At 41.4% G+C, this 23,876-nt stretch overlaps 2 protein-coding genes across 3 annotated transcripts; one reads left to right on the top strand and one right to left on the bottom strand.

Moving 5' to 3' along the window:
* Positions 1-2,534: 2,534 nt before the first annotated feature.
* Positions 2,535-5,661, bottom strand: LOC120510668. The gene is made up of 4 exons (XM_039726675.1): positions 5,287-5,661; positions 4,517-4,758; positions 4,150-4,389; positions 2,535-4,091 (listed from the first exon to the last, which is right to left on the bottom strand). The coding sequence occupies exons 1-4, from the start codon at positions 5,659-5,661 to the stop codon at positions 3,452-3,454; spliced, it is 1,497 nt and encodes a 498-aa protein (XP_039582609.1). The 3' UTR covers positions 2,535-3,451.
* SLC38A2 (solute carrier family 38 member 2) lies at positions 5,028-21,401 on the top strand. Of its 2 annotated transcripts, XM_039726652.1 has the most exons (16): positions 5,044-5,313; positions 5,987-6,167; positions 6,435-6,516; positions 6,648-6,763; positions 9,629-9,702; positions 9,800-9,892; positions 10,088-10,169; positions 13,076-13,158; positions 14,130-14,188; positions 14,327-14,476; positions 15,184-15,263; positions 15,356-15,456; positions 15,849-15,973; positions 16,541-16,685; positions 16,803-16,900; positions 17,752-21,401. In XM_039726652.1, the coding sequence occupies exons 2-16, from the start codon at positions 6,049-6,051 to the stop codon at positions 17,848-17,850; spliced, it is 1,506 nt and encodes a 501-aa protein (XP_039582586.1). In that variant the 5' UTR covers positions 5,044-5,313; positions 5,987-6,048; the 3' UTR covers positions 17,851-21,401. The 2 variants fall into 2 exon arrangements, with proteins under 2 accessions (XP_039582584.1, XP_039582586.1); XM_039726650.1 differs by having other exon boundaries at positions 5,028-5,313; positions 16,541-16,900.
* Positions 21,402-23,876: the final 2,475 nt, after the last annotated feature.

The following is a 23,876-nucleotide window of genomic DNA, read 5'->3' as shown; positions in this document are numbered from 1 at the left end:
TATGTTTTTATTGCTACCTGTTTTCATGGTGTTTTTGACAAGAAATACAAAGTGAGGAGCTGATTTTCTTGGTTCACTGGGGCTTTGTTATGCATCAAAATACAGTGCTTGTTGAACTCCTGCCCTAACTGGCCTTTTTCTTTGCCATATCAGCGCATACACAATTATCCTGTCTGGTAAAGCATAGAAATCTCTTCATAACTACACAATTGTTCCACTTTTATTCCCTTCTGCATACACCTCTTGCATAGCAACCTGCCCAGATAACTTCATCTAATTTCTTAAACTTACATTATTTTTAAGGGAGCCACAAAAATGCAAGTGACTCTCCAAAGATGTGAAGCATTATATGGTTGATAAGCAATGTCCTCCAAGCTCTACTGACACAATAAGTGATACTGATGCACAGGCTGCTGTAGTAATGGCAATAATATCTCTGGGAATTCAAATGCATATCTTAAATTATACTCTCTGCCACCAGCAAATGGTAAAAGAACAAAAATAGTAGCTCTTATTCCCATAAGAATCTAAAAAAAAAATACGTGGAATGGCTTATACAAAATGACAAGAGTTTCAGTTCATTAATAAATACCATTTCCAAAGTGTTTCTAGATTTGTACTATACAAAACAAAAACAAAATAAAACAAAAACAATATAAAACAAAAACAAAAGCAAAAACAAAACAAACACCACAACCTTAAAAAACATATGTAAATTTCACACAGGAAAAAACATCAGAGTTTGCTGAGTGGAAAAGATGAATCAAGATTAACAGAGAAACACTATTTTTAAAACTCCTAAAAATGTTACAGAGTAAAAAATATTAAGCAACAACTATTTTTACAGCAGCTGGCAATGTCCATTTAAGGCTGACAATTTCTTGGAGATGATTAGTACTACATATCACATGGAGCTTTCACTGTTTTGAGTTTATTGCAGTACAACAGAGTAATCTGATGGTCTTAAAACTCAGAATTGATCCCTGTCTTTGGCTTAAATCCAAGTTATAATTATAGTAAATGTACTAATTTTTGAAAGAATACTGCTGCTTATATTTTGACATAGTGATTTTGTTGTTTTCATATTGCAAAACTGAAACTAGACTAGAATAAACACAGAGGGAAAAAATTAAGGCTTAAACTAAGTTTAATATGTAACTCCAACGCACCATCACAAAGCCCAAGAGGCAGGATATGCAATCCTGCATTCCTTATGCACTCGTAATACCTCTTGGCTTCAGTGGAAGTTTTGTTTAAGAAAGCATACAATCAGAACCTATAATTTCATTAATTGCACGCCACAGGCAGTCTATGTGAGGTAAGAATCATGAACCAAACTGGTTGGAAGGATGGTGGAACCCATTAGCCCCGCCTGCATCTTTGTGGACCACTGTGTCTATGAATCCTTGTTTTCCCTCCTCACCCATACTTCCAGCTCTTCCTCGTGACAGACTGCATCTGTCATGTAGACAGCAATGCAGATGTTCCACTCAGGACACATCACAGCTCTCAGCTCTCTGTTACTGCTCTCCATTACCACCCCTCCCCAGACTCTTGGCAGTACTGAGGGCTTCACCCGATGCAGCTCTCTGCTCTGTTGGGATTTTTATATTATTCATACTAGGCACAGACAAAATGAATGTTATGTAGTTACTAGTACAGAGTGCTTTGACATATTACATATTTCATTAGATATCCTTTGGGCAATTTAGGAAGTATCATCTAAAAACCCTGTGAATGAACTTGACTTTTACAGTATTACTGTACACATAACTTTTCCATGCATACCATAAACACAAATGACTCCACTGGGTGTGTGTTACAGATAGTTTTATGGTATCTCTCAAGATTTACTTATGTATGTAGGAAGCAATAGCATGGAAAAAACCTCCCATATTATAAAGGCCTTTTATTTGCTAAAACAGGAGGAAAAAAAAAAAGGGGGGGGGAGCACTTGAAAGCTAGGTTTTTTTCTACATATAAAAACCAATAATCAAATTTTAAGGGAATCCATTCACAGGATGAGGAATTACAGGTGATGTTACAGCGAGGTGTCAATCTATAGATAGCTGTCCACTGCAAACTGACATTTAGAAGCACAGAGCAGATAATTGTTCAGCTACAAAACCCCCATTACCTTCCTGTATAATCAATTGAAAACTCTTGTTAACTTCTACCTCTGTCACTGAACACAATTCAATTTTTACAACACCTACCTAACAACAAACTTACAGGTTATTTTACAACAGCCTTAAAACATCTCCAGATTAAACTTTAAAAAGTTTATTCTTAACTATCCTAAATGCTCGAACTTTGCAAAGAACCTTCCAATGTGTAAAAGCACACAAAAGAACAAAATAAAAAGCAAACAAATGGAAGGTATGAAAATGAGGGTGAGTTAAGGATAAGGAGGATGAAAAAACAAAGGAAAGGGGGGAAAAGAACAAAAGAACACTTTAAAAAAGAGAGAAAGAAAAGCATGACAATGAAAATAAATGAATCGTTGAAACTATGGTGGGAGGAACTGATGAATATTAACTTTTATTATTCCGATTACAAAATACATTTCAAAATTGGATGAAACACATTGTATGTATGTTTTGCCAAGGACATTCTTGGCAATTACAAAGTCAGGAAAATTATAATTCAATCAGTGAGGCATTACTTAAAACCACTTGAAAAAAGCAGATCATTTGAACCAGCAAACAGACTGCATGGGTAAAATTTAAAAGACTGAATATTCTGGAGCAGTACAGATTGCACTCACATGTTGCAGTTCCAATAATGGGGCCATTAGAAATACAGCAATTTTTCTTCCTGGGTGCATTTTACAAATCTTTCTTTTGTAAATGAGCAACAAAGCCTCTTCAACCTTTTCCATATAACATTAGGACAGTTCTAGAAAATAAATAATCAAGCACTTGTAGAGTAAAACTTTTATTTTGCTAAAAATCTGATTTAAACTTCTTTAAAAGCTGTACTTCCACGACAACCAGATCACATTTATAAAGATGGTTGCTGTATTTATCTGGCGCATGTGGGACACTTTACCATGCACCGAATCTGTGCGCCTGCCTTGAAATGGATGATACAGTCCTGAAAACGTTACGAATACGTCATTACGTCTGTTGCTACACTGGCAAAACCCACAACAAACAGGTCACCTTGACCTCTATCATGTACACTGTAATTTCACAGAACTGCTGACAACCGTAGAACGGCATTGACTGAAAAAGGCACCAGGCATTCACCATTCCCATTGAAAAAGAGCGTGCCCTGCGTTGCCCGCAGTAGCGCTTATTTACATATCGCTGTGATTGCGCTGTGAAGGCGAGCGATGCAGCCTTTGGATTTAACCCGTCAGGTTGCCGAAGCCTTTGCAAACTGCCCGTTGCGCAATCGGGCTTTCCGAGGACCGAACACGCCGTGGACGGGCACTCCTGGGGCGGCATCACCACCCGCCACCCCACAGCACCCCGAGTGGCGCTCCGCCGCGCCCGCACACGGGGCGCAGGCGGGCGCCGCTCCGGCAGGTGCGCAGGGCAGGAGCCGGTCCCAGCCCAGAACGCCCGAAGCCGAGCTCCGGGGTCATTTCAATCGCCGCTCCCGCGGAAGCAGGTGCGCCGCCGCCGCCGCCCCTGCGCGCCCCGGGGCTGCGCGGAAGGCGCCGCAGCGCATCCCGCTGCCGCTCCCGCCGCCGCTCCCGCCCCGCCGCGCTGCGGGGGGCGCGTGACGTACCGCGCCGGATGGGGGCGGGGGGACGACTGCAGTGATGGAAAATTTTCGGCTCCTGCATCTCCTGCGCGTGCCCTCGCCGGTCCCCGCCCCTTCCCGGCTTCCACTCCCGCCCCCCACCCCGGCCTCGGCGGGGGCGGTCCAGAATCTTCGGCGACGGTGGCGGTCGGGTGCCGCCGCCTCGCGCCGCCCGGCGCCTTCCCGCCCGCTTCCCCCCGCCTGCCGGGCAAAGCCACCGGCCTCCCCCCTGTCTCAGCCCTGGGGAGGCTCGCGTCCTCGTTAGAGCCGCGGGCACTGCAGTGGGCCGAGGAGCGGGGATGTGGTGAGGGATTCGCTGTCCCTCGACGGTGTGAACTGCTCCCGTGTCCCGGCGGCCGCCGCTGCCCCGGCACAGCAGGCAGGCAGCCGCCCCTCGCACCCTGCACGGGCTCTCGGTGCTGCAGAAGAAGGGAGCGAGGGCGATAACGCAGGGCGTCAAAGGACTCGGTGTCAGGGCATCCCCCACGCTCGAGGCTGGCAGCACCAGACTGGCGTGGGAGTGCGCTGCTGCTGCTGTGAGGACAGGAGCTGGGGAGGCTGCTTTGCACTCCCTGTCCCTCTAGAGACAGCAGCCAAGCGGGCCCCGCTACCCCCGACAAGCCTCCTTTGGAGCTGCTTCAGTGAAACCCCGCCGCCCGCTTCCAGGGGGGCCGAGCAACAAAGCTCTCCAAATCTGGAGGAAAAGGAAGCAGGATGTTCTGTTTCCCCCTCTCTTCCCTACATGGGGTTTATCGTGAATCACATCACTGGGGGCAGTCTGTTATTCCGATTCGCTTCCCGAAGGAAGCGTTCGGGGAGTCCGCCGGCTGCCCTCGGGCTCCGGGCTTGCACGTGCTTTGCTGCGGGTGTTAAAATAGCGAGTGGCCGCAGCGAGGAGCTATGAAGGGTCAGTGGCACCTCGTCCCGGCGCGGGGTGGAAGAGGGAGGCAGGTCCTGGGTGCACCGGTAGGCACCGGGCGCTGCAGTCACGCTGCGGATGCTGCACTGGCCCGGCAGGAGCGCCTCTCAGGCAGAGCGCTCTTGGCAGGCACCGCAGCGCCCTGTCTGCGCCGCGCAAAGCGATGCCCCAATGTAAACACCGGGGAGCTGCTCGGCTCTGGAGCTGGCGGCCGCGCTCCCGCCCCCCCCCGGGCCCCCGCCGCTGACCGGCCCCCAGCCCTCGGCCGGGGACGCCCCCGGCCCTGCCCGGGCGGCGCAGGGGGTCAGTCGGGCAGGGCGGGGGGCGGCGCGGCAGCGGGCGCGCCCCTGCCGTGACACGCCCACATTCCTGCCTGAAGAGCGGCGGCGCCCCGAGGGGGCCGTCAGAGCGGGAGGGACGCCGGAGCGATACAGACGCGATATTTTCTTTCCTTTTGATACCTCTGACTTTTTTACGCGATTTTTTTTTTCTACCTTTATTTATCTAGGGGCTTTTTTTCGCTGACATTTTATAGTTAAGGGGTTTTTTTTCCCCTTGCAAGAAGTATCAGCGGAGACAGGAGAATCTCGTTATTCCGAGGCTTCGGGAGAAACCTTCGCTTTCAAGCTCGTGCGTAGAAGGTATGGCAGGGGCTGACTGTTACTGGGCCGCCAAGAAGAACGGGGCGACTTTTCGGACGGAGCACGGCTCGTCCTTCGCGCCTTTGTCCGGTGGCAGCGCCTCGGCTTGTGGCCAAGACCCTGCCGGGCTCCGCCGAGACGCGCGTAGGGATGCGCCGCCGCTGCATCCCGGAAAGCTGGCAGACCCGCAAAGCGACTGCGGCGCGACGCAGTTCCGCCACCGCTTTGCGTTTTTCCCTTGAAAACCGGGTTGACCGTCGGGTCGCCGGCGGGGAGGCGGGAGGTAAACACAGAGGGGGGACAGCCGCGGGGCGGGAGGCTCCGGCAGCCGATGTGACAATCGCCCATCGGTGTTGCATCAGTCTGCTCTCCGCTATCGGGGCGGGGAGGCGGGGGGGGGAGGGGGGCAGTGCGGCGTGGCGGTGCCGCTGCCCGGGCCGGGCGGTGCTGGTAGCAGTGCCGGTGGCAGTGCCGGTGGCGGTGGCAGTGCCGGTGGCGGTGGCAGTGCCGGTGCCGGTGCCGCCCCGGCGCGGGGCTCACCTTTGTCCGCGCGCCCCCCGCCCCGCGCGCCTGGTACTTTTCCACTCGGCGGCGGCGGCGGGCGGGGGCGCGGGGCCACGTGACGGGCTCGCGCCCGCTGCGGCACTGACGTCGCCTCCCGCCCCCTCGGCAGGCGCGGCGATCCCGCCGGCAAGGACAAAAGAGCGGCCGAGCCCCGACCCCCGCCCCGCCAGCATGAGCAGCGCCGAGATGGGCAAGTTCAACATCTCGCCCGACGAGGACAGCAGCAGCTACAGCTCCAACAGCAACGACTTCAGCTACCCCTACCCCACCAAGCCGGCTGCCATGAAGAGGTGAGGGCGCTCCCCGCGGCGGGCGGCACCGGCCGGCACCCGGCGGTGCCGCGTGTCTCGGCGAATCCCTACGGAAACACGGGAATCGCTGCGGCCGGAGACGGGCGCGACGCTCCGCGCGCTGGCACAGTCGCAGGTGGGGTGGTTCTCTCGGGGTTATTCCACCGGCTTTTCCTTCTCCCTCTGAAGTGGATTGGAAATGCTGAGCGGGAAGTGAATATGCGAGTTGCCCCTAAGAGTCACTAATGATGTAACGTTGGTTTGCAGCCACTATGCGGATATTGATCCAGAAAACCAAAATTTCTTGCTCGACTCCAATCTCGGAAAGAAGAAATACGAAACTCAGTATGTAAGTACCCGGCGATGACGTTCCAAATAAACAAACAAACAAACAAAAATGTACTGCCAATTTTATGTTTGTTTTAATTCTGAGATGAGTAATGACTTTCTGTTAATTATTACCTATCCGTCTTTCCTCAGCATCCGGGTACTACTTCCTTTGGAATGTCAGTATTTAATCTGAGCAATGCTATTGTGGGTAGTGGCATCCTTGGTCTTTCTTTTGCCATGGCTAACACTGGAATTGCTCTTTTTGTGTAAGTATCTTTCAATTAGTCAAAAAATGCCCCCATCTTTCTGGTGTGTAATTCATAATGGAAAAATACATGGTGTAAGAATATGAAACCCCTAGAAAACATCCAGTCATTTTCATAGGTGCAGAATTGCATTTTAGGCTTGTTTTAAATTCAAGGATTGTGTTACATCAGAAGAACCTGCAAAAATTAAATCAGTTCATTGCAAGTTCTGCAACCCTTGAAAACATTTTACAGTGAATTTTACTTGACTTAGCTGTAGTTTCTCCATGAATAACTGATAGACTTCCCCTGAAAGTTCTATTACCCAAGTCCCAATCAGGGATGTGGTCTCACTTTTCTCAACTGATATCACTGTGCCTACAGAGTTACAATGTACTTAACCAATAAAGAAGTCTGTTTTATTGCTGTGCTTTCACTCTCTTCAGGGTTATGGTTTCAGTTACACCTATAAAAATTTCTGTCTGCCTGCAAGGGAGGGATGTGGAATAACCAGCCTGTCTTTATTGGCCTGTCTACACTGGCAAAAGCTTTGAGGTGTGGGGCAGAGCTACAGTAATGTAATTGGAAATGACATAAGGATACAGTTATGTACAGTGCTTTTAAATGTCTTGGGAAAGTACATTTTTCACGTATTGGAGGCAGTTCAGCTCAACATGTAGTATCAGTGACTTGACTGCAAATGAGTACCCATGGATATGTTTAAAGGAACTTTATGGTTTTATCCTGGAAATAGATGAATGTGCTGAATGTTCAAGAACATGTGAAGAGCAATGTTTAGTTCAAAATTTCCCTGACTCTGCTGCCAGATTTCCAGAAAGTAGGTCAGATTTACTTCCAGATGTTTCACAGTATATCGGGTGGCGCTCAAGTTTCCTGAGGAAACTACCTACGTGTGAAGTTCTGACCTAAAGGATTTTAAACATATGGTGATTTGTTAATCTTTTACTAAGATTTTCAGTTGCTTAGATGATGCTAAGCTGAATGAATGACTTAGCATGAATCTAAAATAGATATTCACACTCTAAAGACGTTCTGCAGTACGTGAATGATAATCAATGCAATGCGCATTAGAATGTCTCTGAGGAGAGGAAAAAAGAGAATTTAAGGTTAGCTATTTGAACAGACTTCGGGGATCCTCTTTTCTGAGGAAAAAAATGTTTAAAACTGTCAATTTAACAATTGGGTGCTGAGGCAATTTAGTTGCTTTTTATTTCCAGATGCTGCATTCAGATCTATTGGCATTAGTGCTGTTTCAAAGACAAACTAGCTTGTTACCTTTCAAAGTTTGTAGATAGTACAGTTCTGAGGCAGGAAAGCAGTTAATCACAGATGATGCTGAGGATTTATGATGACAGTGAGGGCATTACAGGCATCCCTTAATAACTAGGTTACAGAATCAGATCCAGATGCAGTTGATTAGCGCAGTGAGTTCTTCGAAGTCTATGGAGGCACTTGTGTAAGTGCTGTGACTTGTCACTTGTGTCAGCACTAAGTAAATGAATAGAATGGTTTGGAAGCCAGAAACAGGGTGAGCTTCAAGATGAGTTTGCTGTCTGGTCTTGTCTGCACTGTAGGCAGCCATTCCATGTTAGGACTGAGAGATCCAGGATCTGTGCTGTTTTAAAGTAGCGTAACCCTGGCACATCTCAGCTGTGCTGTTTCTACCCGATGGCTGAGTCAAATCCTAGTTAATCTCTACTTGTCAGAAATAGAGAGGTTTATTTGTGTGCATGTGTTAGTGTTGAATTGGTGCAGTAACATCAATTTCCTGCGCAGATCTGTGAAACTTCTCTGATCTTTTTGTTTCCAGTTCTTTGTGCTGCATTTACTAATTTTACCAACATTAAAAATGACACAAAAGGAAATGTATTCTGGGAAGCAAAGTTTGCCCTTATAAGCCATTTTTAATATGATGATTTTCAAGTTTTCTATTAAGCAAAATGCTTGTATTGGTATAAGAAAGACCAGGGTTTTTTTTTTTAATGCCTTGTAATTTTCCACTGTGTTCTCCAGCAGCCGAGAAGTCCCCCCTAGCGTGCCACTCCAGGAAGTGCATTTGTTGTGGGAGAGATTTGTTGTTGAGAGACCTGAATTTTAGGTGATGCAAATGTGCTTCTGGAAATAGTGTGCATTGCCTGTAAAAGCTGTGGGGAAGATAAACAAGACACTAGCGATTCCCATGTAAGCACATCTGAAGAGTTAACTTTCGAGGAAAGAATTTTTTTTAATGACAATAGATGCGTATTTCCATTTGAAAACACTGCTCTCACTGAGTTCTGAATTTTCAGTCAATTCTTTAAGGCTTTTGCAGTTTCATCCTTACATTAAAAAAAAAAAAAAAACATAACACAGATTCAAGCTGAAAAGCTGATTTATTTTAAGACCAAGAGATAATCTTCACTTCAGCTGTAGTTAGCCTCAGTGTTGAACAGGGACAGGAAGACAGGGGAAAATAGAGTTTCTTATAAGGATGCAAACCTTCCCCCCCACCTGTACACATTCCCATTGATACTTTGTTATTTATTATCAAATGTAGCCAAGTGTAATAGCCTGACACTTGGTGATGCTTATGCCACTTCAGACTGAATGGAATCCTTGTTCAAGCCTACATTAGAATTTCTTTGTATGCCTCTGAAATGCAATTTAGTATAAAATCCTTTCTACATATGGCATTAATTGGGTTCTCAGAACACTTTTAAAATACAGACTTACAATTTCAGAACACTTTAACAGCCCTTAGAATCTACTTTTTTCCCATATAATATTTTAATATGGATAATGTTTCTATTTGATACATCTTTATTTAATAGGGTTACAAGAAGTCATTTATGGCTATTACAAATTTCTGTGGTTTTCTCTCCCCAGGATACTCCTGCTGTTTGTCTCAATATTTTCTTTGTATTCAGTGCATCTTCTTTTGAAGACTGCCAATGAAGGAGGTATGGCAAATTACTATTTTACAAATATGTAGTATTTGTTTCTTATGGTATCTTGTTGAAATACACCCTTCCAATGGGATATCGTATTTTCTTTTAGGATCTTTGTTATATGAACAGTTGGGAATGAAGGCTTTTGGTATGGCTGGCAAACTTGCTGCTTCTGGATCAATTACAATGCAGAACATTGGAGGTGAGGACAAGATCTTAAAATGTCTGTACTGTCATTAGTAATTGTTCCCTGCTTATTCTTGGAGACTTATTTGTCACACAACATGTGTTCATTAACTACTTGTGTTCAAGTGAAGTTATGAAACATGTTATGTGATTCTTGCATCGTGTGGCATATTCTATATTTGTAATTATCTATGATGTTATTCACCTACAGCTATGTCAAGCTACCTCTTCATAGTGAAATATGAGTTACCATTGGTCATCAAGACATTTATGAACATCGAAGAGACCACAGGGTAGGTGTTAGAACTCCTCATCAGAGAAACTATTAGGAGAAACAAATACGGAGACTGTATATATTTTTATATGAAGACCACGTTCGGTACACCGTAGGGTAGCTTCTTATTCAGACAGAGATACAGTAAGTTTCCCCTTCCCCTGAGTGCTTCACTTCATTTAGATCCAGCCTGACCTGGAAAAGGGTAGAAAAATACAGGTATTGCATCATATTGCAGAAAGCTGTTCTGTAAAGAACATCAGGTAAGTGTTAATGTATGTACCAGTCAGTACATACACTTGATAAGGAAAGATAAATGTGATTGTGGTTGGTTTTTTTGTTTTGGTTTTTTTTTTAATTATTATTATTTTCTTAATGCATTCAAAACTGTTTGGTGTGATTAATTTGGTTTTCTAGTATTAATATTGTGGCAAATGATTAAATGGAAGACTGAGGTGCAGTTATGCAAGGAATGTGTTAAGGAAAAGTTCTCAAAAAGATTCAGAGACTAAACATTGACCTAAACCAGAATTTATATACTTAAGACTAGAGTGGTAGACACCTTGCCATCCAGCCCTGGAGACACTTTGACTCCAGACTGGCTTTCCTGGTTGGCTTTAAAAAGAGGATTAATTTTATCTAACCATATTTTGAGTTCATCATTACGATGGTCTTAGTACAATCAGTGGAGAAGGGTGATCCTCTGTAGTGATCCGTTTGGCGCATCTTTGTGTGTCTCCAAAGAACAGTAGATTGTATCACTCTGTATTGAGAGGCTGTGTAAAAACAAGATGCCTGAGTTCAGATGGATAGAGTTAAGTGCTATAAATCTCACTCTTCAGAGTTGTACTTCTGTGCCTTGTCCTGAAGTGTCCCAGTCTTGAGAGGGCTGAGCAGCTCAAGACTCCAACTTACACCTAAGCCTGAGTTCAGAAGGTAGGCATTTTTCTGCCGTGTTCCCCAAGGGGTTCAAGCCATTTGGTGATGTTCATTCAGCTTGCTGATAGATACTGTCATAATAACAGTGCTAGCCATATTTTTTTTTCTTTCTTTTCATTTTTTTTAATGTACTTGAATACTGCACCTACCCTATGTACTTAGTAGTGTTATGTTTACAAATTCTTTGCTGGGAAGTTTAATTTCTCTCCTTTGGCTGAATTCAAGTCTATATTTTTCAAATCATAAGAGAGCCCCTGGACTAGCCAGTATTTGGAAGGGGGCTCGGAGGCAAATATTTTTTAACTGTCCCATCTTCAGTAAAGAATTCAAAACTGATTGCAATTCAAGAGGGAAAGTTAAAGTCTGTGGATTTCTCTGGATACAGCTGCTGCTCTGCAATTCTGGCAGAGAAAATTAAGAAATTGAGATCTGTATTTTCAATGTTTTCTTGTTGGCTGGCACTAGGTAGCTGTACACTGATTTAAAGTAAATATTTTCTCAGTGCTCTGGCAATCGTGAACCCCATTTAACTGACTCTCTTCATGCATTGCTTAGGGGAGTCTGGGTGGCAACCATTGGCATGGATTCCACTCTGGCAGCCTGGGGCCCGAAATGTAAGCACTTACATGTTTAAGTGTCCCAAAATAAAAAATGCTTACTGTAAAAGAACTTCTGGACTTCTGAGACAATATTGCAAATACTAGCTCCATTACTAAAATTTGTTTAGCAACTTCTAAAGTACTTGGCTATGTTTTAAAACTGCACAATCCCATTCTTTACTCTTCAGGACGGAAAAAACTTTGAAGTCCTTGATCTGAAAGTCCTGATGGCCTCTCTATGGTATGCACAATAGCAGTGCATGTTCTTGTGATTGTATCAACTGCAAGAAATTTCTTTGTTGTGATTTCCTTTAAATTTGCCACAAGTCTACTGTATTAAAAAAAAAGATAACAAAAGGTGTATGGTGTTAATGCCCGATACATCTGAAGTTTTTAAAATACTCCTTTTTTACATCTAGTTATCCCAAGTAAAACTGAGGAAAGAGATGATTACATCACTTTTGTATTTACTATGTAAATCCAGAGCAAGTCTGTTAATTATTCCATATTCCCATTGCCATATAAAAGGCTATAATTCAGCAACTGAGTTTGCATATAAAAACTTCAAATTAATTTTTTTACCTAAATAGTATACAGTCTATTTTAAAATAAATACTGTTAAATGATATCATAATAGGATGTAAAGTATAAATACTTGGGAATAAGTGTGTAACTTAGTGTTACTTTAATTGCTTAAAGCGTATAGGATGGTCCTGTAGGACTTCGTTTTTATGTATTTCAAAAAAAGATGTTACTCTTCTAATGCTCAAAAATGTTTTGTGAAAAAATAGTTGCTGCTTCTTACAGAAAAAATGTTCTGAAGGAAAAAGCTTCTGAAGTTCTTACCATGTTTTCCCTACTGAAAGGGACGAAATGTGCCTCCAAGAGACTCCCAGTGCTTGTTGGAGTTTTCTCAGCCAGTGGGCTTGAGCTATTGCCTTACCTTCAGCCCTCACCTGTTTTTCTTTTATTCCCACAGGGCACCCAGCAGAATTTTATTTCTATTAAAAATTGAAACCTTGCTGGGGCCCTGCAATATTGTAACATATCTGGAGAGTTGGGAACCAGCACTTAAGAAAATTATATTTTTTCTGTGATTGATCCCACTTTTTTCTAACCAATCATTTACTTTTCTGTGTTCTGACTTCCAGATGTTATTATTTTTATAAAAGGACACTAAAGGAAAGGCACAATGCAGGTTTGGGGTGAGATAAGAAGCTATTGTAGGGTGTTAGGTCCATATAGGCAATTAAATGCTGTCATTTGTGCATCAGGTTGAGCGTTTTTTTAAGGAGCCATATGTTGTAGAAAATAGCAGGGAAGACTAAACTGCAAATGCAATTTTTAAATACTTAGTTACTTACAAATATTACCTTCTTTTCTACAGAGAATGGTATCTCAATGGTGACTATTTAGTGCTGCTGGTGTCTGTCATTCTCATTCTTCCGCTGTCCCTACTGAAAAATCTAGGTAAGTGGTAGAGAGCAATCAAAATAAAAACCCATTGGAAGTACTGTGGGGAAATGTGTTGATGCAATGTTTGAGTCTTGAAATGCTGTGTGAATTAACAGCTGTCTCCAAACTTGTCTCTTGGGACTAATTATCATTTAGGTAGTTGCTGTCAGTCTCCTTGAAGAAAGGAGAAAAAAAAAAACAAGACAAGTATACCAAATTACAGATGTGTTTGTGGAAGATGAAAGGACAGCAGATAGGACGCCTTTAGAATGAAGCCTAACAGTAACCTTCTGTTTCTGTTCTTATCCCAAAATTGGACCTGTTTTGGTCAATGGTGAAATAATACAATATTGTTATCACCTATCCTGTAAAAGCCTTCAAAGAGTAGGGCTGCTAACTCTGGGCAGTATCTTCTCATTTTCGATCCTAAGGAGTAACAGAATATTCATGCCAGGTGCTTTATCTGAAATGGCTGTAATTCAGTGATATATGTGAATAATTCAGTTAACAGGCAGTTTATTCAGAGAATCCTATAGTGGAACATAAATAACTGAGAGTCTCAATGTGAATTACTCTCTCAAATTACCATTTTCTAGAAGTAAATCAGTAAAAACAGAAGGAAAAACGCTAAGTTATCTGATAGTGCATGCTATTAAAATTAATCATATATTGTTCTTAGCATACAATAAACAATTTATGTAGTTGTTGCTATGGGGTTTTTTAGTTTGCTTCTTTTTCTTGTAAGTTTAAAATGTTTAACATTACAGACCTGCTGTATGTACAGACCCTAATATGTCTGTCAGAAGCTTCAGATCTGGGTCGGGATTAGCAGAAAGTCAATGAATAATTAATTTGTTCTGTGTAATGCTAAGGAAATGACAGTCTAAAGAGATCACTTGACAGAATGTATTTTGTCGTTATGTTTTGACTTGAATGATGTTTCTGTTAATTGTATCTTAGATTTTTTTTATCTTTCTTGATTACAGGGTATTTGGGCTATACTAGTGGCTTTTCCTTACTTTGCATGGTCTTCTTTCTGATTGTTGTAAGTATAATCTTGTAAACTTCTTGTAAACTTTACAAGTGCTTGTAAAACTGCATTTCAAAGTGAAATTAAGCAGTTTCTAAAAAATTTTCACATCTTGCAGTAGTCAAAGTAATAAATGCATGGCTTTATTTCTAGGTAATTTGGAAGATGTTTCAGATTCCTTGTCCCACGGACAGTGTCATCATGAACGTGACATTATTTAACGCAACAATGGCACCTTTGGTAGCTGAAAATATAACAAGTGAGGATATGTGCAAGCCAAAATACTTCATCTTCAATTCACAGGTAACTGACTGAAAAATCAGATACTCTGTTGAGAATAACTGACTCTAAGTATGTAGCAGATAAATTAGATCATTTTTCCTTCAAACAGTTTCCAAATTGGGATGTGTTGAGATTTTCTGTTTCAGTAGACTTGGGCACTGTTTACCTCGTGCAGACTGAGTTTTTCCACATGCCAAATAGAAATTAGAGGAGCCTGAAGTTTGAGTGGCAAAAAACACATCTCTCATTCTTTAGTACAGCATTTCTCAAGTTTTGTCAAGGAAGTTAGTGAAGCATTTTAAAAAGTAGGTTGCAGAAGAAAATGGAGAAAATTGTAGAAGTGTGCAAATAGGATGTTTGACTTATTCCTAATCACAAATGCCTGACTCATGAATGTTCCCAATTACAGTGATAAATCTCCACATGTGTAATACTCAATACCAAGTTCAAGATCTAATGGCTTAAGCCTGTGAGTTGCTGAACATGATTTTGAATGTAAATACATTCAGCTCACTGTGGACTTCAGTGACATTTGAGACTATTTGGTACCTCAGGATTTGGGTTTAAGAAAATATGAGCTTGTTTAAACTTTTTCTGAAGTTTCCATTGTAAAGAATAGCTGGTCTTTATCACCTAATAAGGCCAAAACTGAAAAATCTCCTGATGATTTTGTAAAGCAAATTTCTAATGTCTGTTGAGATACTTAAGAAACTTTTTTTTTTTTTCAGACTGTTTATGCTGTCCCAATCCTAACATTTTCCTTTGTCTGTCATCCTGCAATTCTTCCTATTTATGAAGAACTGAAAGGGTAAGTGTTAGATATATATCTGTACTTTCACTGAACAAACATAGTATGAAACAGTATGTTCTCACTACTAACAATGTTACTTTTTCTTACAGCCGAAGCCGTAAAAGAATGATGAATGTGTCCTATGTGTCTTTTTTTGCCATGTTCCTCATGTATTTGTTGGCTGCTCTCTTTGGATACTTGACATTTTATGGTGAATATTGCCTCTCTGCTTTCTTATAAATTATTTATGTTCTGCAAACTCACAGTATCATTTTAAAAATAGAACAGGCAAGCATTTACTATGCATTCTAAATATATGCTGTTAGTTGGGCTTTTTTTTTTTTTAGTACTTCTGGAAGTGCACACCCTAAAGGAGATCAGTAATAGAATTAGGCCCAAGACATAGGATTAAAATTGGATTAAACTAGATTCTGTGCCTCCCAAGTTATCCCTGTGTAAAGTGGATACATTCTTACAGGAGCTCTCAAGGCTTTCAGTTCATATTGATGATGTAACTGTAAAATTTGCATGGAATTTAGAGCAGAAACACATGTTTTAGAAGTATGTCAACTAAATCTAACTAAAATTCTGTTTTCATTATAGGAAAAGTTGAACCAGAACTGCTTCACACCTACTCTGCTTATCTGGGTGCTGATGTTCTCCTTCTTATTGTGCGTCTTGCTGTACTTATGGCTGTAACCCTCACTGTACCTGTAGTTATTTTCCCTGTAAGTAATTTTTTTTAGCACCTGTATACTGCTGCAGTCATTTACTGATTTGGCAACTCCTGTTTATTAATTGAAAAACTGAAGAGTTTTTTGCTTAACTGAAAAAGGAAACTTATTCTGATAAACCTGATAAATTATAGCTATGCTCTTAATTCAATAAATATGTAACATTTACTAATTAGTAGATAGAAATATGTTCAGTTATATTGTTTTCCTGGTATAGTTATATTGGGGAAATGAAACAGATTGCCCCTCTATAAAAAAGCTTACAAAAGCCAGCATGTTTTTGTGCATACCTTGTGGAGGTGATCTGGCCATTTATGTTTATACTGTTGAGCAGCATCCCTAGATGTTACAAAATTTCCTGCAATTTTTGTTCAAACCAGATACTTTTCCTTGGGTTTTTTTTTTCCATATTACTTTCCTCTTTCACCTTCTATTAAAATCTGAAGCACTCAAGGAAATTATGTTAAAGTACTTTCAGAAGGAAGGTCTAGTTCAGGTGACAAATCACTGTCTTCCAAAATGAAGACTAAACTGTCTCCTTTCTCCCCCTCTCTTCCCAAGATCCGCAGTTCCATTACCCAGCTGCTGTGGGCAGGGAAGGAGTTCAGCTGGTGGCGTCACTGTTCCATTACCATCTCTCTCCTGGCATTTACCAACATGCTCGTTATCTTCGTCCCTACTATTCGAGACATCTTTGGATTCATTGGTAAGCATTTGCTTGTCAGATCAAGCACTCTTTCACGTTTCAGAAAAAGCAGTTCCAGTCTAATTAGAGTATATTTACCTGTTTATGAATATTTATTTCCGTGCTTTTTCTCTACAGGTGCTTCGGCGGCTGCCATGCTGATCTTTATACTTCCTTCTGCCTTCTATATCAAATTAGTGAAGAAGGAACCAATGAAGTCAGTGCAAAAGATTGGGGTATGTATAGACAAATATGTAACTACCCTTGCTTACTAATTCAAAACAAAAAAAATGAAGTATCTTCTTCCTGTTTTATTTATTTTGAAGTCCTAGACAAATATGTAACTACCCTTGCTTACTAATTCAAAACAAAAAAATTAAGTATCTTCTTCATGTTTTATTTATTTTGAAGTCCCGGTGAAGGTAGTCATTGAATTGGCATTTAATGTTATCTTGCATAGTTGCAAGGAGCTGCATAGGAACTCAAAACCAAGGAACTGGCCATCACAAGACTCAGTTCTCTTCAGTGACTTCTCTCAGCCCCTGGCCCCAAATCTCAACAGTAGCTGGGTCATTCTGTTGCTGCCAAGAACCAGATTTCAACAGAATACCCTAAGAACTGTATTTTAAAAACTTAACATTCTTCCAATATTCTTTTAATACTTATTTACATAGTTTTCCACATAAAAGCTAATTTCTGCCAGTTATTTGGGTTATCTTGATTGTTTTTGGTGCCCTTACTAATCGTAGACATACTGACTCATAATGCAATCAGATATACTGAGACAGTCAAGTTAGCACAGTGGCATAGCCTACTGGTATCAGCAGCTACATTCACTTCCCTTAGTTGAGGGTGAGGTCTGCTATACTGAAAATAAATGTATTTTCTGATTTGAGAAAGGACCCCAAGAGAGAAAGAAAGATAGATACTTAGCTCCCTGTCATTGACCTGATCTCTTGTTTCTTTTTTACTTTGTCCTCTGTGAGCAATGGCATTTGTGCATGGGTGTGAATTTATAGGTGTATGTTGTGTCTTACCAACAGTGTCATAGCAGAATCTGAAATACTTCTTTTGTTTTCTTTTTCAGGCTTCATTCTTCTTTCTAAGTGGTATACTTGTGATGACTGGGTGTATGACACTGATTATTCTAGACTGGATCCAGAATGTTAAATCTGATGGCCATTAACTGCCCTGGTTTAATCTCTAACGCACCACTTCAGATGCCAGTGTTCACTCAGATACCTACTGGGAATGAAAACAAGCTATTCAGCTTCCTTTAAAAGGCAGATTCTTTGTTGATGGTTCTTCTGATTGCAGAATATATGAACTCTGTCTTTAAGAAACTATTCTGCATGATGGAAGTGGATATTGACATCAAACCACGTGAGTGTCTGGCTGAAGGAAGTGACAACTTTATTCCATTCCAGAGAATGGACAGAACTCTCTGTAGACTTTTATCAAGCCATGTTTGGCTTTCGTCATTGTTACTTGGATATTTTGTTATTTTACTTGAATGTGCCTAATGGAACCATTTGATGTGAGAAAGAACTCTTTAATTTACAGCAAAGTGTTTAAATAACCAATGAGAGAGCGAGAGAAAGAGAGAAACACTATTATTTTTTGTACCAAAAATTCTTATGGACCTCAAAAGCACTATTTTGACTTTAAGAAACATTTTTCTAAAAAGAATGAAAAAATAACATAGAAGAGCTCAGAAAAATATTTAATTAGTGTCCTAAATTAAACTTAGTTTGACTTTCTTGATCTCTTCACTCATGTCACCAGTGACAGGACCCAAGGAACAGGTATGAAGCTGAGTCAGGGTAGGTTTAGGTTGGATATCAGGAAAAGGTTTTTTTACCCAGAGGGTGGTGGAGCACTGGAACAGGCTCCCCAGGAAAGTGGTCACAGCACCAAGCCTGACAAAGTGCAAGAAGTGTTTGTACAGCTCTGAGGCACATGGTGTAGTTCTTGGAGTGCACTGTGCTGGGCCAGGAGTTGGATGTGGTGATTCTGATGGGTCCTTTCCCACTCAATGTACTTTATAATTCTGTAGAGGCATAATTAGAAGAAATTTTCTTCTAAAAATGCTTCTAATGATCAAAACAGAAAATAAGCCAATTCAGGTCAAAATGTTCTGATACTAAATGCTTCCCATGAAGCTCCCTTAGAGAAAATAATCCTGAAAATCATTTCAGACTTACGTAAGTAACTAGAGTTACCAAAAATGGTGTGGAAATGCAAATTTTCAAACTTGAAAAAAACCCACCCTTTATAAAAGGGTACATTTGAGAAAAGCGTAGGTAATCTGAAATTGTAAAGATGGCATTAACATTTTCCTTCTTGAGGTACTCAGTAGTGCAATTGAGTAAAACAGGGTCGGGGTTTTTCCTTTTTGGGTTTTTTTTTCCTATTGTAGATAGAAACTGAATGGCACTGGAGCATATGATGCCATTAATACAAAACTTCCTCCTCAAGTTCCTTTTATTAATAAGGTCCATTGTCAGTTGTAACAATGTTTGTTGGGATTTTTTTCTATCCAATCTATCTTGAAACACTCTGTAGGAAAACAAAAAAGTCCTAATGTAGTCTTCTAGTTGTATAATATTTAAAAACTGTACAGTATTTCTCAAAATTCCTCATCCATTATTGGATTTTGAATTACTTGATTATTCTGTTTCTGAGTCAAATCCACAAAATAACTGCACCAATATTTCATGCTTGGTACAAACTCTCTTCACATACGCAACTGGGATTCCTCTTCCAATTTATACTGTATAGTAGTCTTAAAGATAACCTCATAGACTGGATAGTCATCTCATACTTGTTTGCTTCAGAAATAGATATGTTTCTAATGAGCCCTAGCTGATGAAACAGGTGCTGTATGGTTGTGATGAACTATTTTGTTTCTAGTGCATGTTTGCTCTTTCATTCTTGTCCCAGGTTGAAGAGAGGTAGCCTTTGTATAACAGCGTACTTGGCTTCTAAGAGGTTCTCAAACAGCAATATTGGGTACAAAAGCCTAGATAGAGATTATTAATGAAATAGTCATGGCAGTGTGGTCAACTGTCTTTATCTGACACAATGCTTTAAAAATCTGATTTATGAAGTCCCACTCAGTCATCGTGTCAGAGAGACCAAGTAAAGGCCTGTAATCCATTGATTAAACAGTGCCTGAGACTTTTTTGCTCTTGTAGAATTAATCAGAAATAAATCTAAACAATAGTCACCATTTGGCAGGTAATGTCAAGCTCTGCCCAGCCATTTAAAATCTATGGAAAAACAACTGCAGGTATTTTGTATTGATACTTCTGCATGACTGTAAGTACTGGTCACTAAGAATATAGTGTAAAACTGTAATGACAAGTTAGATTCCTCATGTGTTATTTGTATTATTAATTCGGTGGTACTCAACTGGCAATTAATGATCCTGGAGTCAGCACTGACTAACGCTCCGTAGGTACTTCTCTGCCTCAGGTACTGTACATCCATGGCTAACTATCCCATGTTACCTGATCTCCACAGAAGTGCTGAGCACGTGCCTCCTCAGTACTTTGGCAGCTTTTCTTCTTCCTCCACAAATGTGCAAAGGTGGAAGAGGATTAAAATGTTGTCTACCTTTGAGCAATTTGTAGCACATAAGGGATGAAGTTCTTCCCTTTAAAAAGAGGAAAGAAAGTGAGAAATATCCTCCTTTCTCACAGCAACCGTAGAAGAGGAAGGAGTCATAAGTGAGAAGTTACTGCAAAGTCCTTCTTGGCAACCAGAAGGGAAGAAGATTTTTGTGATGACACCTCATAGTGTATTGTACATGTCACTAATTCTCTGAATGTAGCAATTTCCAGATTATACATTATGTGTTATATAATTTGATGACTGACTCTCCACCTGCAACAGTTGAGTTCCACTTGGCTGGGTCGATTTCCAACATGTGATTTTTTTTGTTTTATTATTATTATTTTTTTCCAAACCTGTCTGTTTAAAGTTACCTACATTACAAACCACCTAAAAGAGCAGCTTCAGTATTAAACCACTGTTCTGTCACCTCAGTTAGACATTACTGTCTTCCATGATATTTCAGTCATAAATGTAACATGTTATTTATAAAGCATTAATCCATTAAAACTAAAACTATTTTTCAATATTTATGATAGTTTATGTACATAAATTGTATGTGTGTATATACTGTAAGTATAATGTATATAATGTAGGTTTGGAGTCCAGGATTTATGTATATATTCCTCTCTCATTACTGATTGTTACAGCATTTCAAGGAGTTGTCCATGTTGTACATCTGTGTAACAGCTGTCAAAGGAAAGAGCCTTTTTCAACAAAGAGTAATGCTTACAGAGATGAAAGGAGTGTGTTATACCTAAGGCGTGTAAGAAAACACTAAGACTGTATTTATTACAAGTGTATATGTTGCAATAAACACCAGAATCACTTGGGTCCATAGAAAGCATTGTTCAGGTTCACGTGTACTTTCTCTCTAAAATTTCCCATGGATGTTTCGATTTCCTGAATGCAGCAAGTTAACCACCTCTGCGATCTAACGCTGGTTAGGCCGCCACCGTCGCGCAGCCCGCGGTACATCCGTGTACATATGTAAATACCCGCCTTACTGCGAGAGGCCAACAGCCTAGCTACGGTTGCTGGCTAGACTGGTGGCCAGCAACACAGTTTCAATGAAACATTGTATGTTTGTTTTAACTGAAATAAATAAACAGATAATCCTAAGCAAGGGTGTGATGTTTTTCTTGGGGAAGGCATTTGGAGGATTTTCTTTAGAGATGATGCTAAAAGTGTGCCTTTAATTTCATGCATATTTAACTTACTGAGCGCTTTTCAGAAAAGATGGGGGGGGAAATGGCATGCAATTATATCCACAACAAAGTGTGCCTTTAATTTCATGCATATTTAACTTACTGAACGCTTTTCAGAAAAGATGGGGGGAAAATGGCATGCAACTATATCCACAATTTAGGACACTACAAGGGTAAAGAGAACAAGTCGGGGCATGAGAGATCCAATTCTACAAGGAACCTGCATTAAGTAATTAATTTTGTGGAAAAGGCATAGCTGGAGACAAGACCCAATGTGTTAGATCTTGTATGAGTGTAATAAGTGAGTGAGTCTTGCTAAAATGTTATGCCACTTTCCTTCATTTGAATCTCCAGAAGAATAATAACTGCTCATGTAAAAAGTTACAAAACTGGTATGCCTGGTTTGCTTCCATTTTAAAAACTGGGTACAAACCAAGTGTAGCATATGTGTTCTTGGTTCTCCATAAATCTGTATCACATCATACGAATCTGTCCCAATTATTCAGAATTGGGCGAGAGACACTGGAGTTGTAACTCAGTGTCATGTGTACAGCAACACTATACAAAAGGAATACTTAAGGATAGTTATATGCTCTGAAATTAGGAAATCCCCAATTAAGGTTGCATTAATTACAAGATTGCATGGTATGTTTTCCTGGAATCCTCACTTAGTAGCTGTTCATTATTTTATTTTTTTAAGAGGCTTTCTGTGTGTGCACAGTGTTTATGTGTTTGCTCATTCCCATCCTGATGAGGGATGAATGCGTTTGTTCATTTCTAGTTCTCATTTTAGTGTCATGTTTGTGTAACATGAATTACTCATTTTCACAGTGTTGCAGGCCTTTAAGAAGGTGTTAATCAGTATGCTGCTCTGGGGACCTGGAGCATGGAGAGGAAGCACTGTGTCACAGCCATGTGCTTGAGTCCACAGTTTAGTGTCCTCTGCTTGCTTATTTTGTACTTCAGCATTTGCTTACATGCATCTGAAGCATAACTTCAAACAGGTTTTGCATGATGATCATTCTTGGAACACAAACCCTAAAATTCAAGCTAGCCATTTGGAAAGAGTGATCATGTCTGGAAGGGCCCTGTTCTCATAAGGTGTCTGCCATCACACAGGAACTTCATAGCAGAGCAGAAGCCCTTCCCCCAGAATGCTGCTTGACAATCTGACTCCTTAGGTTCACCTTTACGATGAGGCAATTCCATCAACTTAAATAACATGAGAAGCAGTCTTTTCTACATCTTATTTCTCACAAGAATGGGAACACTGTTCATCTTATGAGATGAATGAGATGATGCAATGTTTTTTAAAAAAGGAACTGAAATTACGCTGGAACAGTGTCTAAAATCCCATGCTGTGAGCCTCTCTACCTGCCACAAAGTCTTTGCTCCAAAAGAGGGTTAAGTTGTCACTTCAAGTTTATTCACAATGCTGAGCTTTGTGCATGTCTTGAGGTCTGTCCAGGAGACAGATGGCAACCTTTACTTTCTCCTAGGTCCCCTGAAATTTGCTTCTTTCTTCTACCCTGGCCTTGCCAAGTCTGTCCTACCCCAAGGTCATGCCTATCCATCTCACCCCCAAGTGCTCATGCAGCAGGTGGATTGTATCAGGTTATGTCCTCAGGTCCCCTGTGGCTTAGTTCATATCCCTGCTTCCATGTCATCTCAGTTCCCAATCAGGCTGTTGCCCAGGTTTCCTTTCTGGAGACACAGAACAGAGCATGGCCAGTGTATGCCCAAATTTCAGCTCCAGTAGAAACTAAGATACCATGAGACAGCCTCCATTCCTTCAAGGAATGTGGACATGCCATCCCATCTCCAGTGCAGATGTGCCCAGCAGCAGTTTCTTGGCCTTTCTTCTTCCAGTCTCTTAAGCATGACAGTCCAGACCTCACCTGCTTTCACATGCATTTCCTTCTTTCTTGCACACCTGCTTTTGGCTGTCATAAGGGGACTCTTGCTCAACTCTGTCACTCCTGCTTGCACCTTTGTCCCAGTTTGCCAGCTCCCCTTGAATATTACCTCTTGAATTTCCTCTTGCAAGCCACCTTCTTCAATCCACTACCTTTCTGACTGTGTGCCTGCCCCAGCCCAGCACCAATCCGTCCACATTTTCTTTACCCAGCCACAGGTGGAAATATATTCCTTTGATTTTTCTAGTCTCTGCCCACCTCGTCTCCTTATGCCATGTGCCTGCCCCAGCCCAGCACCAATCCGTCCACATTTTCTTTACCCACAGGTGGAAATATATTCCTTTTATTTTTCTAGTCTCCACCCACCTCGTCTCCTTATGGCACCACTACAGGCCATATTTTCATGTTCTCTGGCCACCCTCCAGCTCTTCATCAGCCCAGAGAAGGCCACTTCCACACTCCATTCAGGCAAC

Source organism: Passer montanus, unplaced genomic scaffold (genome assembly GCF_014805655.1).
Source record: "Passer montanus isolate IOZ18808 unplaced genomic scaffold, ASM1480565v1 scaffold6, whole genome shotgun sequence".
NCBI classification, from domain to species: Eukaryota; Metazoa; Chordata; class Aves; order Passeriformes; family Passeridae; genus Passer; species Passer montanus.
This window is presented reverse-complemented; position numbering and strand designations above follow the sequence as displayed.

Bases quoted from the DNA above. Each gene is read 5' to 3' on its own strand.
- LOC120510668 (XM_039726675.1), bottom strand. From the start codon at position 5,661: ATGGGCGATTGTCACATCGGCTGCCGGAGCCTCCCGCCCCGCGGCTGT. The intron at 4,759-5,286 runs GTTTCTCCCGAA...CTGCCGGGCCAG, and splicing joins GCACGAGCTTGAAAGCGAAG to TGCAGCATCCGCAGCGTGAC. The intron at 4,092-4,149 runs GAGGGGCGGCTG...GGACACGGGAGC, and splicing joins CGAGAGCCCGTGCAGGGTGC to AGTTCACACCGTCGAGGGAC.
- SLC38A2 (XM_039726650.1), top strand. From the start codon at position 6,049: ATGAGCAGCGCCGAGATGGGCAAGTTCAACATCTCGCCCGACGAGGAC. The intron at 9,893-10,087 runs GTGAGGACAAGA...ATTCACCTACAG, and splicing joins TACAATGCAGAACATTGGAG to CTATGTCAAGCTACCTCTTC. The intron at 15,457-15,848 runs GTGAATATTGCC...TTTTCATTATAG, and splicing joins TGGATACTTGACATTTTATG to GAAAAGTTGAACCAGAACTG.